This window comes from Macrotis lagotis, chromosome 1 (genome assembly GCF_037893015.1).
Source record: "Macrotis lagotis isolate mMagLag1 chromosome 1, bilby.v1.9.chrom.fasta, whole genome shotgun sequence".
In the NCBI taxonomy this organism is placed as follows: Eukaryota; Metazoa; Chordata; class Mammalia; order Peramelemorphia; family Peramelidae; genus Macrotis; species Macrotis lagotis.
This window is the reverse complement of record NC_133658.1, coordinates 751967810-751983564: the sequence shown is the minus strand read 5'-3', so window position 1 is coordinate 751983564 and position 15755 is coordinate 751967810. Positions and strand designations below refer to the sequence as shown.

Here is a 15755-nt window from a genome sequence, read left to right as displayed (position 1 = left end):
TTCCAATTAGGGTTGAACTATGTAACTGCTGAGGTCCTTTCCAATTCATATATTCTGTATTGAGTCCTTGTGATTTACTCAGGATCATATAGTCAATAAATGTTGGAGACAGAATTCTATCTCAAGTCTTTCTAACTCCAAGTTCATAGATCCAGGGAAATAAGAACCTTAATTGATTCATTTCTCAGTTCATTACAGCACTGCTAGGTGGTACAATAGGTAGAACTGGGCCTGGAATCAGGAGGACCTGAAATAAAGTCTGACCTCACATTGGCTGAATGATGCCAGGCAAATCAATTAACTTCTCAAAGTCTCAGTTTCTTCATCTGTAAAATGGGGATAATAACAGCAGAACTAACTCTCAGAATTATTGTAAGGACACAAGGAGATTGTATTTATAATATGTTGTACTTTATTCATAATTTTTTATTTATTTTATTTACTTTCCCCTATTATTTATTTATTTACTTTATAAATAGCTTTTTATGTATAGTACCTATTATCCAACAGGCACTGGACTAAGCACTTTACCAATATTATGTCACTGGGCTCTCACCATGACCCTAGCAGGTAAATGTTATTACTATCCTCATTTTATATATGAGAAAATACATCTAAATTGGTTAAGAAACATGACCATGATGTAATAACTGATACGTGTTTGTAGCTAGATTTGTACGGAGGTCTTCCTAACTACAGATCCAGTGCTCTATCCATTGTACCATATAGATGACCCAATATAAATATTATCATATTTTTATTAATTTTTCTCTTTATCATGTTGTTCCCTCTCCTTTAAAATAAGCCCTCCACCAACTTAGTTTAGGGAATTTTACACTCAACACCTTCCTTCTCTCTTAAGAATCTTGAGGTGCAGGGAAAATAAAAAGTAGTTTCTCCATTGAGTAAGGCTAAGAATTCTTGAAGTAAAGAAACAGCCAAAGGACACTGAGGGATGGTGCTGAATATCATAGAATTTTGTAGTCTTAAGGAACCTCTGAGGTATCCAATTCCATTCCTGCTTAACTATAAATCTCTGATAGAACATTGACAAGGGATCATCCAGAACTCAGACAAAAAGGAACTACTGCCTCCAAAAGAAACCCCTCCACTTTGGGCAGCTCTAATTTAGAGGAAATTGTTTCATCAAACCTTGAGTCCATCCCTTTGCAATTTTCACGCATCATTCTTGTTTCTATCCACAAGGAGAAAAAAACACTGAGCAAGTTTATCCCTCTTTCTTAAGGTAGTTTTCTAATTAGCTGAACTATCAAGTTTTCTAACTTTCAGGCTAAACATTTTTAGTCAACATAGAACCTAGAAGGTGGCCCCCCCAAAATAAAAACATATAACCTGATCATTGAAGAATAAGTAATGCCACAGTCTCCCTTGTTTTTTGTTTGCCTCACTTCTATCTTAAGACATTGTTAGCTATCTTTTGACCAGCAGATTGATCATAATAGGCTTGCCCCTCACTCAGATCACTCAACCTTTTACCCCCATGAACTAGTCAGGTCTCCCACAACTGCATTAAACCAAAATATAATATTTTATATTAATATGTCCATAAAATTTGATCTCAATAAATTATGATTTCATGTAAGGTATTTCCTCAGTATGTAAATGATTGAGCAATATTTCAGTAGAGAAATATAGGAGAGGTAGACCCCTCATTTAATTAGGCCAGACTTGACCTTGGCCAATATGAAACCAGGCAAGTATATTTTATCTACAAATGCTAATTCATATTTTGGGTAAGGGAGTTTCCTAATTCCAGAACCATAACTAGCAATTTTGGTGCCTAGTAATAATTGCCCCCAAAACATTCCTAAGTCACCTAGCAGTAGGTGAGGAACATGATGGCAGGAGAGAGCCAGTGTGGAACTGACTTAAGGTGACAAGGAAGATCAGGAGATATAAATAACCATGCTTTTTATCTGGGTGCTGAATTCAGTTGTTCCTAAATTATTGAAGGTATGCAAATGCTATTTGTTGTTGTTCAGTCATTTTAGTCATGTCTGATTCCTTGAAACCCTATTAAGGTTTTCTTGGCAAAGATACTACTAGTGATCTGTCATTTCCTTCTCAGATCATTTTAAAAAGTGAAGAAACTGAGGCAAACAGGGTGAGGTGCCTGGGGTCACACAGCTAGTTTGTATCTGAGACTAGATTTGAACTCAGGTCCAAGGTATTATACACTATACCAAACCTAACTGCACTAGTTAGTACCTCAACATTTCTGTGTCCTCCAGTTACTCTACCCTATTTATGGCTCAGCCTAGTCCAGACCATTAAAATGAGATCTGTGAAGAATTAGCCTAGTAACATTGTTAACATCATCCTGCCCCACCCCTTCCAGTTACTATGAGGATTCCACAGATTTGTGTACAGAAAGCTATTGCCCAAGGTACTAGGGCATGCAAATACAATGAAACATAATTGTGAAATGTGATTGTGAATAATCAGACCTATTTCTCCAACATCATTCCAGCTACATACATGCTTTTTCCTATGGCAATCTCATATTCAAATATATATTTTATCTAATTGCTCTTCACAGCTCTGCTCTCTTGTGAGGGAAACAGGGAGAAAAACACCAATTCAAACAACCGGAAGAAGCTTGAGTTCATGGATTTGTCTTTGAAAACCATAACAAAAAAAATAGAAATATGCGCTCTACTTTTGATCTCTTATCTAAGGAACCATATTCCCTAAAAGAAACTTGGTAGGCTGTGGCTCAGTGCTGTTTATTGTGTTAGTTAGTGGTTCCATGTTGTTTTGGATATAGTTGTGAGATGTTCTGGAGTCACAGTGTGTGACTGCTAATCCTCTCAAGGCATAAACCAGGAAATCAGATGTTTGTCCTAAGACTGTTCTAGTCGAGTGTCACCATAATAATAATAATAATAATAATAAGTATAAGTATAATAATAATGATGGTATGCCAGTTTTGTCAGGCTACCTTTCCCTTAGGAGTGAAAAGGGCTATGCATACATGATCTCACTTCTATTCACAATGTTCATCCTGGGGAGTAAGGGCTGAAAAGTTTTCATAAAAGAAATTGGTAGAATGGCTGAGCTTTTCCCCAGGATTTCTGTTTAGACAGATAATTCAACATTTGGTACACCAGACTGAACTGCTCTCCAATATCAGAAATAGTAGACCAAAATCAACTTTCTTTTTTTTTAAGTTGTTTTTTTTTTTGCAAGGCAAACGGGTTTAAGTGGCTTGCCCAAGGCCACACAGCTAGGTAATTATTAAGTGTCTGAGACTGGATTTGAACCCAGGTATTCCTGACTCCAGGGCCAGTGCTTTATCCACTACACCACCTAGCCACCCCAACTTTCTTTTTGTTTCATTTCTTTACCATTCAGAGCCAAAATAATATGTTCATCCACTATTTCAAAGGTGCAATAACTAAGATAAGCTGTACCACTCTATTTGGATCTGGAATCTTGGAAAAGTCATTGGAGAAGAAGCAATCCACCAATAAGTGCATTGTTTTAATCTAAAGAAATTCCTCCATGAATGTAAGGAGACAGGTTGCTGTCTTTCTGAGTTCTGAGAAAGCTTCTCCCTTTGAGTTCAACTAGTCTTCTTTGCCCAGACTAAATCAAGGCTTTTCAGGCACCAAATCAGGCAAGATAGAATAAGATAAAAGTAATCTTGCCAAACCTTCTGTATCAGATAGCAAAATAACATTTCTTTCCTCATGCCCTCTCTACTGTCCTTCTCATCTTATTTAATTTTACCACTCCATGTTCCCACTCACCTTTCTCCCAGCCCTCATAAAAAGGGGGAAAAATAACTAAGTAAAAAAAAATTCTGTTTAATCAAACATTACTTTCTCTGGATTCAACTTTAAATTTTTTAGAACTAATTTGAGTAGGAGAAAGATAAGGGTATGTATGTGTGTGGGTGTATGTGTGCTTGTGTAAGAATGGTGGGGAATCCTTCCTTAATTCAAATTCATCATCCAAGATATGATATTCATCGTTTTTATAGATAATATCATAAAATATCTCTATAAATTTTAAAGCAAGAAGAGACTTTAAAATTATATATCACCATGGTTTCACCTAACTTTGTTGCCTTCCCCAGAACTCTACACACAGGGACTTTAAAAGATATTTGCTGAATTATATTTTATAGAGTAGAAAAATTAAAGCCCAGAGAAAATCAGGGCTTTGAGGTGGGAGGCTTTATGAGGAAGTGGAGGATATTTTATATGATTTCTAACTTTTCAGCTCTCCAAATTTTCACTTTGACTCATTAATTTTTCAAAATCTCAATGATTTTGAAATTTTATTTCAATGATGGGACAATCAAGACATGTTGAGGGTGAGTAGGAATCAAACTTGTTGCTGTTGTTCTTGGTGTTGTTGCTGTAACTCATCTCTCAGTACCACTGTAAGTATCATAACAAACTTCCTTCATAATAAAACTGCCATAGAAATTTTGAATATTTTGTCTCCATTTTACTAATGACCAAGTGTCAAAGCTTACAGTATTATAAGATTTGCTCAAAGTCACGCAGTATGTAAATGGTAGTACTAGTTTTTGCAACCATTTTCCAGCACACCATCATGACTACCCCTAGCATATCCAGATTCCCCCATCTTGTGCTGGTGGCTTACATTTCAGTAATAAACCCTGCTCTTCCTACCCCCTTCCCAGCCTCTTATGTCACCTTGTGTGTGTTTGTGAGTGTATGCATACACATCTGTGTACATATGTCATGGGGACTCAAAGGTCTTAAGAGGAGAAACATCCTGAAATACAAAGTGAGTCCTGGCTTTACCCTCTTGCAGTGACTCTGCCATAGTTACTGGTTCTGTTTCCTGGACTTATCTCTAGCAACAGATTTCCCAATCCTCTTCCCTCCTTGGAATCTCCTGAAGCCCAATCTAGGTTTTGCAGCTTGCCAGGAGCAACCAGGAAACAAAAATAACAGGAGATAAGGGGGATGGCCCCCTATTGCTATCCTTCACAATTGATCACCCTTTAAAATCTGAATTGTCATATTCCAAAGAAAAAACCTAATTCCCCCCCTCCCTTCCCCTATTCCCAGTCTTTGAAGGGAAAAGAATGGAGAGGAATTAAAGCAGAAATTCAATGGGTTTGAGAGTTCTAGTTCAAAACAAGATTCCAGAGAAAGAGACTAATCTTTCTGTGGAGCACCTATTTTCGTCTTGGTGCTCAGGAAATGTGTATTTATCAATAGAGCATTCAGTCTTGATTGAGAGTAAACTCTGGATCCCACTTAACTTCCTGGGGAAAGTAGATCATTAAGATAGATCACCATTCCAAAGAACCCATCATTTATTGCTCAGGAAACTATCACAGAACATGAGGGGGTGAGACATTGTTTTGGGGGGTTGGAACCAAGATTACTCACTAAAACCCTAGGGAATTGTTCTGCCTTCCAATCACCCACATCACTTCCTATGCAAATAACTTCATGGAATCATAAATGATCCATTTGGCAAACAGGACAACCTGAGCTAGACACCCCTCAAATTTAGCCATGAGAAAAGTTAGCCCGATGCCCAACTCATGAGGGGGAGAAGGAATCAGGTAGGAGCCCTTTGGGAGAGTCATATGATACCTTTCTAGTTTAATCATTCCTGCTAACAAGTTTCTGGTGAAAAAATGAATTTCCTGTCAAAAGGTAACAAAAACTAAAATTGTAATGAAACAGGGATGAATCCTAGCACTGCATAAGTGATATTGGGTCTTTTTGGGGCATAAGAAGATCTTAGTTCAAATCCAACCCCAGAAACTTACAAGCTAGGTGACCCTGAGCTTCACTTAACTTCTCTCTGCCTGTTTCCTCCATAATAAATTAAGAATAGTAAAAGCACTTCTAGGGGGCAACTAGGTGATGCAGTGGACAGAGCACTGGCCTTGGAGTCAGGAGTACCTGGGTTCAAATCCGACCTCAGACGCTTAATAATTACCTAGCTGTGTGGCCTTGGGCAAGAGTCACTTAACCCCATTGCCTTGCAAAATCTTAAAAAAATATAGTAAAAGAACTTCTTTCCTAGGGTTTTTTTTTGCACATCAATTAAGAAAATACGTATAAATCATTTAGCATATTGTAAGTGCTTATGAATACTTGTTTCTTTCCTGGCTTGTCTCTTGGTCCCCATTACTAAGGGGTTTTATCAAAGATAATTTTTGACTGAATTTGGGAAGGCTGTCCTCAGAAAGATTTCAGTGTGCATATTTAACTTCAGGGATTATATCTATTATAACCAAATCTTTAAAAATTGGTATTTTTAACTTTTTCATTATCTAAATTTTAGTACCTAGGGGCAAAGCTCTGAGAGCCAATTTGATAGCATTCCTAAATTGGTCATCAGATCTAGAACTGGAAAATCACTTAGAGCTTTTTTAATCCAACTTCATCACTTTATAGATGATAGCTTCCTCACATTTCTATCCCACTCTCATTTTTTTTACTTTGTAAGGCAATTAGTATATTATCCTGTGCTTTTTTTCCCAGTCAATCAACATTCATCAGGTACCTACCATATGCTAGACACTATGATAAGCAATGAAGAAGCAAAGAAAGGCAAAAAGCAAAACAAAAACAAAACAGTCCCTGCTCTCAGGAACTCAAAGTCTATTTTTTTAAAAAAGAGGAAACTAGGACTCAGATCTGTAATAAGTGTCCCAGCAAGGATCTGAAATCAGGTTTCCTGACTCCAAATCTAGCAATCTTGATATTATAGATTGGACATCAATTAAATTACTGACATTTAATTTATTGGCAGAAATTGCCAATTGTTAGTTAAATTGCAAAAAGAATAAGAAGTCAATGGGAGTTTAAATCTAAGCCTTCTAAATCCAAAACCAGGGTTCTTCAACTATAGTCACAGTCTCATAAAAACAGTATGATTTTAAAGGACCTGAGCCCATTTAATCCAGAAACTGACCAACTTTTTGATCTTGAGACCTCTTTGCACTCTTCACAATTGTTGTTACTGTTGTTCAGTCATTTCAGTCATGTCAAACTCTTTATGACATTATTTGGGTTTTTTTTTTTCTGGCAAAGATACTGAAATGGTTTGTTGTTTCCTTCTGCATCTCATTTTACACGTGAGAAAACTGAAGCAAACAGAGTGAAGTGACTTGCCCAGGGTCACATAGATAGTAAGGGTATTCCAAAAGTCTTGGCTACAGCTTCAAGCTAATAAAGTGATATAAGATGATCCCCTTGGTTTCTAATGCTAGTTAAAAGTTCCACATGATTGAAGTAGGATTGGCCCATCAATTGATCAATGAATAGATCATTTGCTTTTAGATTCAGATCCAGTTCCTTCTCTTCCTTCCCTAGTCTAAACCTCTACTATCTGCCCTCTGAATTTGGACCCTGAAACATTCTCTCCAGCTTAAACTAGATTAAAGTACTGGGTAGAATGGACCTGAATTTAAATCCCATCTAAGACACTACAAGTTAGTTGATCATGGGCCAATCATTTAACTTTTAAGAACCTGGGCAATTAGTTGGCACAGTCCACAGTCCACAGTCCATAGTCATGCCTAGAGGAGCCAAATCATCCTCTAGAGATTATATCTAATCCAACTTATTTTATTTTTTTAAAACTCACCCATTTCACAATTGATGAAACTGCTCAAGTGATATCCTGCATAATTTTGGACTTCAGGACATCAGAAGCAGAACTCTGTCCACTGCCTTCTAGCATATGAAAAGTAATTTGCAAACCTTAAGGCTGCAAAAATAATTGTTTTTTATTAGATTTCTAGTTCTGAATCTACCAACTAGTAACTAAGTGACCTTGGAGACCTTTTCCCCTCATTTCTTCCTCTCTAAAGAGAATTCTAACATTCTTGGCTTTCACCTCCCCACAGTTCAATTTACAGGTCCCTCTATATTTTCTGACCTAAAGGAATTTTGATCTTTTTAGCCTATCTTCCCTCTTCTCTTTTACTCAACTCACCTGATCTCTAAGCACTTTTGAATCTAGGTGACCAAAATGGAAGATCAATGACCCTGGAATCAGGAAGAACTGTGTTTAAATCTGACCTCAGGTAAGTCATTTAACCTGTCCAGTTCAGATTCCTCATCTGTTTTGAGTTTTAAATTAGATAATATTTGTAAAACATTTTACAAACCTTGAGGGCCCATATGAATTATTATTGTTGATGTTGTTATTATTATTATTATTATTATTATTATTATTATTATTATTATGCTTATCCTCTTCTGTTAAATCAGTTTCCTCTGGTGTTGAGTTAGAGGGGAGATTAGGAAACTGGGTCAAGCTAGGCAAGAGTTAAGGAAATGCTCCTTCTGCAGAAGCAGTTGGGGTTCTATATGCATAGGAGTAGCCTGGCTCTCTAGCTTGTGTTGCTATACGAATAATAGTCTACTGAAGCTCTCCTGTTCCGTGAATTTTCATCAGTACCTACAGTCAATCAGAATCGCTCTGGTCAGTTTCCCCGATCTGGAATTTTTTCTTTGATAACAGCAATTTTCTCAATTCAACAAACATTTATTTAGAGTTTATTATGTACAGAGTAGGTACAAGGAGTTGGCTGGGATGCAATGATTCAGTGAAACTTATTTCCACCCACATCCCGCTTTTTTACGTGCGTTTTTTGTTTAGGGAACAAGGGAACGATCTGAATTCTTGCTGCATTTTCTACTCTGCTTCCTAGTGTAAACACAGTCAGATTCTGCTCTGTCTGTTTTCACACTTGATACGAGTCTGAGAATATTTCACACTAAGAAGAAAAATGAGCAAACATTTTGAATAGAGTTTAGTGTCCCGAGGCTGGTCAGTTTTAAAGGCCAGACCTTTGGGAATTCCATTAACCATCTTGGAGAAAAAGGTAGCAATGGTGCCCCTGAAAGTCAGTCAATATAAGCATCTATTTTGCTATTCATTTTTATTTTTAGTTGCTTATTTTATGTACTGAATGCTGAGCTAGGTTAAACCACAACAAAACTGAAACAAACCCTGCCTTCACAGAACTTAAACTTTATCAAAAGGAATACTAGATAAGTCAGAAAACCTGAGTTTCTAAACATAAATTCTGCTGTCTTGGATATGTGAATGAATCTTACTGTGGCTTAGTTTTCTAGTCTGAAAAAAATGAATATTTGCATTAATTACCTACTGGAAAGATTTTCAGACAATAAAGTTTTGTATGTTAGTTTGGGCTATTAAACCTAAGTATCATCACAGCAAGGGCAGCTTAGATGGGTACAGTGGTTAGTATACCGAACCAGAAGTCAGGAAGATCCATCTTCCTGCGTTCAAAACTGGTCTCAGACATTTACTAGATGGTGTGATTCTGGGATAATCTCTTCACCTTGTTTGCCTCAGTTTTCTCATCTGTAAAATGAGCTGGAGAAGGAAATGGCAAAACATTCCAATATCTTTGTTAAGAAAATCCCAAATGGAATCAGGAAGAGTCTAATACAAGGAACACTACCCACCAAATAAAAATCTGTTCAGTGACGGGGAGGAGATGAAGCGATTGGGAAACGAGGAAAATTGGAGTGGAGAGAATTTTCTTAACAATTTTATAACAAACCTGAAATATTTCCTTTGGGGGAGACAGAGCCAGTGATGAGGGCTAAGTTTGGGGAAATAGGCAATTGAAGCGATTACCTGGTTAACTCAGAAACACTATCTCCCTTTCCCCTTACACCCCCCCCACAAATTTTGTTATGTTTGCATATTATATATATGTGTGTATGTGCATACACTCTCCTTGAAATATCTTGACAATTTAAGAGAAAGAGAGATTTAACTGGAAGCCTCCATTCTTTTTCTTTTTTCACTTAATGTTGACTTAGCCCAAAACAAAAGATATTTTCAGACAGCCAACATTACTTTTTAAAAAAAATCACTCTTGCAAATTGGTATCCTATTAGAGGTGGGAATCTGGGCTGTTAGAGTGAGTGTATCTGAGAGGGTGTGTTTCCTTAAGATGATGTTTTGTCTGTATTTTCTGTCTTTGGGGGACAAAAGTGACCCCCTATTTTTTTTTAACGATTTTATCCATCGTGGGGCGGAGACTTTTTCCCTAGTCGTAGCTGAACTTCGAGTCTTGTTTTCCTAAGAAATTGTCAGGAATGCACTGGGCGCTCGGAGCCGGCCGTCAGTCAGCGCCGAGTTCATAGAGCTGCAGTCACGGGTCCCGGCTTGGCCTTTCACCTCTCGGCTCTATGCGCTGCTCTTATTAAGCAGCAAAATGTTTCAATATGTTGGACTTTGGGGGAAGGCCCGGGAGAGAAAAATCGGGATATTGTTGTGAAGGAAATAATGAATAACCCTGCTGCCTGTTCTTTTACCCCCCACGTGGGAAGATCAGGATTTTAAAGTCTGCTTCCCCCTCCAAAGGAAGGCTGACTGCTAAGAAACCACTTTCTCCTCTAGGTCGAAGTACCCCCCCCCCCCGCCCCGAATTCCTTCCTATTTGAGTTTCATCGGGAAATAACGTTATGGTCATTATTCTTGGAGAGTAAGGAGAGCAGAGCAGGAATTTGGTTCCGGAAGGGAAAAAATCAGAGGCAACCCGGTGCGAGGGGCTAGAGTGCAGAATTTTGAATCACTGGATCAGAGTTCAAATTCCGATTCGACCACTTAACTCTGTGACCTTGGCAATTCTCTTAGCATCTTTGGACCCAGGCTCTTTATCTGTAAGGGGAAAAGAAGAAGCTCGGATTAGATGGCCTTCAAGGGGCCCGTCTGGTTTTACATCTATGAGCCAACGGTCACGGTAGTTAAGAGTGCCTGCAAATTCTTATTTTCTCCCTCTCTTTCCCTTCTCCACCCCAATGGCCGCCCTCACCCCGTCTGCATCTGCAATTCCTTCGGTTCCAATTGGGTGGCTTTGAGGCAACGGAGAGAAAGACGAGGAGGGTTCCTGATACTGGGTCCCCCACACTGACACCCAGGAGAGAAATGTATGAGAGTGTGAAAGGAGTAGATGAGAGAGAGAACATACGTATCTCATCAGAGACGCCAGGGATCTGTTTGTGTGAAGAATGGCTCTGTTACTGTGTGCAACTGTGTGAGTGAGCCTACATATGTGCAGGATGAAATTTGAGACACCATATGAGGTTTTGTCTATACAGTCTAAGTAGAAGACTGAGTAATTATCTGAATTATTCAAGGCAGGTAACCAACAAATGTTCCCTGAAGCCAACAAGTCGTTAACAAGGGTGTTTTTTTTTAAATGTCTCTTAGGCCAGTCATCCAGGTAATTGCCTCAGCTCTCTGATTTTGACTTTGCCATTGTAGACACAGACTAAAGAATGCGTCTAGGAATGAGCTTCGGTTGAGTTGGCTTATCCCTGAGGGAACACAGAGACTTCTGGATGGAGTATGATCACCCTTTCAGTAGGAAATGCTAAACAGTTGGAGAGCTACAGGGCTTCACATATATTTTTTAAAACCTGGGGAATTATCATTTTAATACAGATATTTGAAACTTCCTAAGGAAAAATAATCAGTTTAAAATAGGCCTGGAGCTCCACTCAGCGTTTCCTCTTGGCTTCTCCATGAATACACACAAGGATGGACATAAGTGTATTTGTAGATGGCCAGGTTTGTTGTTTTAAAAGTCCTTCAAGTATAGATGCAGCCCGAGGGGAGAGGGACTGGTGACAGATGTTTGGATGTCCTGTTAGAACAATTCATCAGACAGCAGTTGAAATATTGATAAGAAAACGGAAATCAAATTAAAAGAGGGGAAAACAGAGAGGAAGAGGGAGAGGGAGTGTTTGAGAGTGAGAGGGAAACACACACAAATCGAGTCCATTACTGAAAACCCCCCTGAGGATATGAATGAGCTGAGGCTGGCTGTCTGGATGGGCTGGAAAGAAGGGAAAACTTTAGCTTCAGTCCGGCTGAGGATCTAGCAAATTTAATCCCACTGACAAGGTATCAGTATCTGAAAACACAGAGAGTCCAAGGCAGACTGGGGCGTCACTTCCCATCCTGGAGTTTCCACTATTCCATTCCTGCTGGTTAAGGGGAAAGGGTGTATAAGGTGAGTGGCTTCTTTGTGCCCTGAACAAGGGGGTGGGAAAATAAGATGGGGGAGGACAAGTTCCTCCTCCAGACAATTCCCTTGGCTCCTTTGAATGAGTTTGACAAGAGGGAAACAGCTAAAGGAGCAGACCTAGTTTTTCAAGAATTTTCTCTGTCTTTGTGTCTGTCCGTCGTGTGTCCACCCCTCCCCTTCTGAGTTTCACTATGAATTTTTTCAAGATTCATCAGGAAAAGAGGGGTAAGCCCCAGGGAAGGGTCACTCTGGGGGCATGGAGGGAGGAGACCAGAGAATCTCTGATCCAAAGAAATGTACCTTGTCCCTGAACGTGTGTCTTTCTGTTGTGACTTCAGGAGCCAAAGAAGCTGGAATTTGTTAGTGGGGAAAAAAAAGCAGTTTATCAGAAACACATTGGCTGCCGGAGAAGCAGGCTGCTGCCACGTTTAAAAAAGGGGGAGGGAAAGGGGGAATAGAAGGGTAGACAGAGACAGACACACAGACAGAAAGACGGGACAGAACCAGACCAAAAGAATCACTGAAGGAGAGAGAGAGAGAGAGAGAGAGAGAGAGAGAGAGAGAGAGAGAGAGAGAGAGCTGGAGAGCTGTCTAGAAAGAAGTAAGGAGCTTTGTCTCCCTGGAGGAAAAAGTCTTCATGAAGCATCAAGGCAGTTCTGTGGCATCTAGTAAGTCTACATCAACACAACAGATAGGGCTGATGTGAATTCCTTTCCATTATCAATCTAGAATCTAGATATCTCCCTTCTTAAAAAAATACTAAGAATGCTGAAACTACCAGGAACATTGTATTGTCCATTACCAATATCTTTACAGAGAAAGATTTAGGAGGGGAATCTAATGCTAGACCTAGGCAGGTTCAAAAATATGATTGCTAAGGTTTGGGGATAGCAGAAATAACTGGTAGGGTGGTCAGAGACAACTAGAATCCTTCAAAGGAGATATATGGGACTTTATGAATCAAGCTTTGGAAGGAGTAAATCAAGACTGGAAAGGGCAAAACTAAGAGTCCAGGTCTGAAAGTTGCTTCTTCTTTCAACATTTGATACAAATGACTTTATTCTTCTATCTTCTATTTCCATCAGGCCCCCTTCTTCTCCTTTATTCATTTCTCTTTTCTTAATTTCCCCACTTGCCTCCCTCTTTTTCTTAATATAGAGGGAAGGGGGTGACATCCACCCAACTTAAGCCATGGAAGAAGTATATGCGTGTAGAGAGAGGGAATAAGAAATAAATGGTTTATATCTGACCAGAGAACAAATGGAAAGAGGTCAGTGGGAAAAGGGAAAGCAGAAAGAAATAAGCCTTGACTTACTCATTCCAAGAACCCCCTCCTTTTATTACAGGGAATCAATACCCTTCCACAGAAGGATATAAAGAATATAAAAGTGCTCACATCACCACATCCTGGCTTCAAGCAGCCTACTTCTTTCTTCCTTTTCTCTGTGTCTATTTTAGTCCCCGGTCTCCCAGCCTCTATCTAGCTTCCAGTTTCCAATCTACCAATATCTTCTCCACTAGCAGTTGACCGACAGAGCTGTTCTCCTTGCAGGTGGATTCTCAACCCTTCTCAGTGCATCCTCGCTCACAAAAGATGTTTCAAACTGTTCCAGACACATCGTCTTACGTCAAGGTAAGACATGACATCATCTTTAAGCAGGTAATGTCCACAGTCCTCCTCCTGTGACCCACATTCAATGTTCACCACCGCCCCCATAATCAGTTCAACAAACCTCTTTTAAGGGCCTGTTGCAGGCAGAGCTCCAGGTGGAGATGGGAGACGTGTGAATGTGTTTTGGAGAAGGGGGGGGGAGGGGGGAAGAGGGGACGGGATCCGAAATTTAGAAGCAAAGTTTCGTCATGTATCTAAATGGTCAATGCTGTGTTATATCTCTCCCAAGCAGAGGCAGGACATTAGAAGGGCGACTGGGTGACACGGACAAGACTGAGATGGGGTTGGGGCTTGGAAAGGAGGCGCTGAGCCCTTCCACTCTTCTAAGGGTGGTGAGATAACTAGGAGTAAAGAACTACCTTGGTGCATCTCCATCCATGCATTTGGGGGATTCCTTTGAGTGACAGCTTTTCCTGGCTCGGGATGTCCTTTTTCGTCTGGGCAAGATCTGTGTGTCTGGATCACTTTTTTCACTTCGGCTCTCCTCTTCTTATCCTCCCTCCCTCCTTCCCCTACTACTCCACGTTCCTCCACCCCCTCTCAATAAGAATTGCCGCTATATTTGACTTGGTGGAGAAGGGCGGTGGGTATGGGTGTGGGTGTTTTCCCCCACAACAGCTCCCAAGAATGTAAACAAACCAAGGCAGGGACATCTGGGTTACACGTTTAAGGAAAGTCTACAGCGTGCCACCGCCCGAAGTGGGGCGGGGTGAGGCGGGGCAGACTTGGCGGACCAAGGTGGGGGGTATGTGGGGGAGGAGGAGGGGGGAAGGAGAAGGAGGAGGAGGAGGAGGAGGAGGAGGAGGAGGAAGAGAGAGAGAGAGAGAAAGGGGGAAAAGTGAGAGAAAAGGGGGAGGTTCGTAACTACCGCCTATGGTGCAGTGAATTTCCCTCCTTCCGAAAGGCGACCTTGAGTTCAGGACTGTCTCCTCTACTCCCTTTCAATGAAGAAAGAATGGCTGCCAGTCACCTCAAACTTTTTCTTTCTATCTTCTTTCACCCTGTTACCCATGTCAAACCCTCTTCCCCCAAAGTACAAGCAGATTCGTGGAAACCTACTGTGCACGCAGGTACAGAAAACATCCAAGGGTGTGTGTGTGTGTGTGTGTGTGTGTGTGTGTGTGTGTGTACTAATATAAAGCTCCTTGAGGTGTACAATGTGAATTGGCAATGTACATGATTCTCTTTGTGAAGATGCTTACACCCCAAGGTGAAACAAGTAAGAGAATCATAGTGCACTCAACCAACCTCCACTAATTTGCATGGGGGAGCTAGCTACTTAGATAGTTCACATATCCTGGGATACACCTTAGGATCCTTATATACCTTATACACCCTAAGAGTATAGAGACTATGTGGATTTTGTGCCAGTAAATTGGAGGGTACATCTGATTTTGTGGACATGTGCACTTTCCCTATGGTCAGGAAATTTTTATTTCCAAATAAGTCAAATCATTTTGGATAAGTTAAGTCAGCAGTTTGATTCTACTCTGTCCAAAGACTAGAAATGAGGGGCAAGAGTTTAATTCAGGTACCTATTCCCCATCCCTTACTTCCCAGGAAAATAGTACCTGACCCTAGACATGTCAGAAAAGGAGGGACAGTTGGGAGTATTAAGCCTGGCCCAAGAGCTCTACCTAGGTTAGGTAGGCCAGTAGAGGAGCAAACGAAGAGAAGCCAGAGCCAGGACAGGAGTGGTACAGCTGCTGGAGGAGAGTTTAAGTGCAGAAGCCCCCTTTTAAGGGGGAGAATGAATTTTTCTCCAGCCACAACGTTTGTATTTGCTGGACAAAGAGGAGCATTGATGGAGGCAAAGGGTCTGCGTGCAGGCTACAATCTTGGGTTTGTTCCTCTCGATCCCTCCTCTGACAGTTTGCCAGCGGGGGCACAAACAGTCTCCCGGTTGCCAAGCCCCTGACATTCCCCTGTCAAGTCTCAGCCCTGGAGGATGTTGACAAACATTAGTGAGGTTTAGATTGGTGGGGGAGCAGGGAATAGAAAGAGCCCTAGGCAAGAGGGTGACAAGACCAG

The 15755-nt window shown here is 40.4% G+C and overlaps 1 protein-coding gene across 2 annotated transcripts in view; it reads left to right on the top strand.

Moving 5' to 3' along the window:
• Positions 1-11827: 11827 nt before the first annotated feature.
• FLI1 (Fli-1 proto-oncogene, ETS transcription factor) overlaps positions 11828-15755 on the top strand; it is a 161843-nt gene continuing 157915 nt past the window's right edge. Inside the window, exons 1-2 of one of the 2 annotated variants that reach the window (XM_074216340.1) lie at positions 11828-12037; positions 13605-13685. In XM_074216340.1, the coding sequence (XP_074072441.1) occupies positions 13647-13685 (39 nt within the window). In that variant the 5' untranslated portion in view covers positions 11828-12037; positions 13605-13646. Of the gene's footprint in view, positions 12038-13604; positions 13713-15755 lie in introns of both variants that reach the window. The other variant, XM_074216339.1, reaches the window with a different exon arrangement.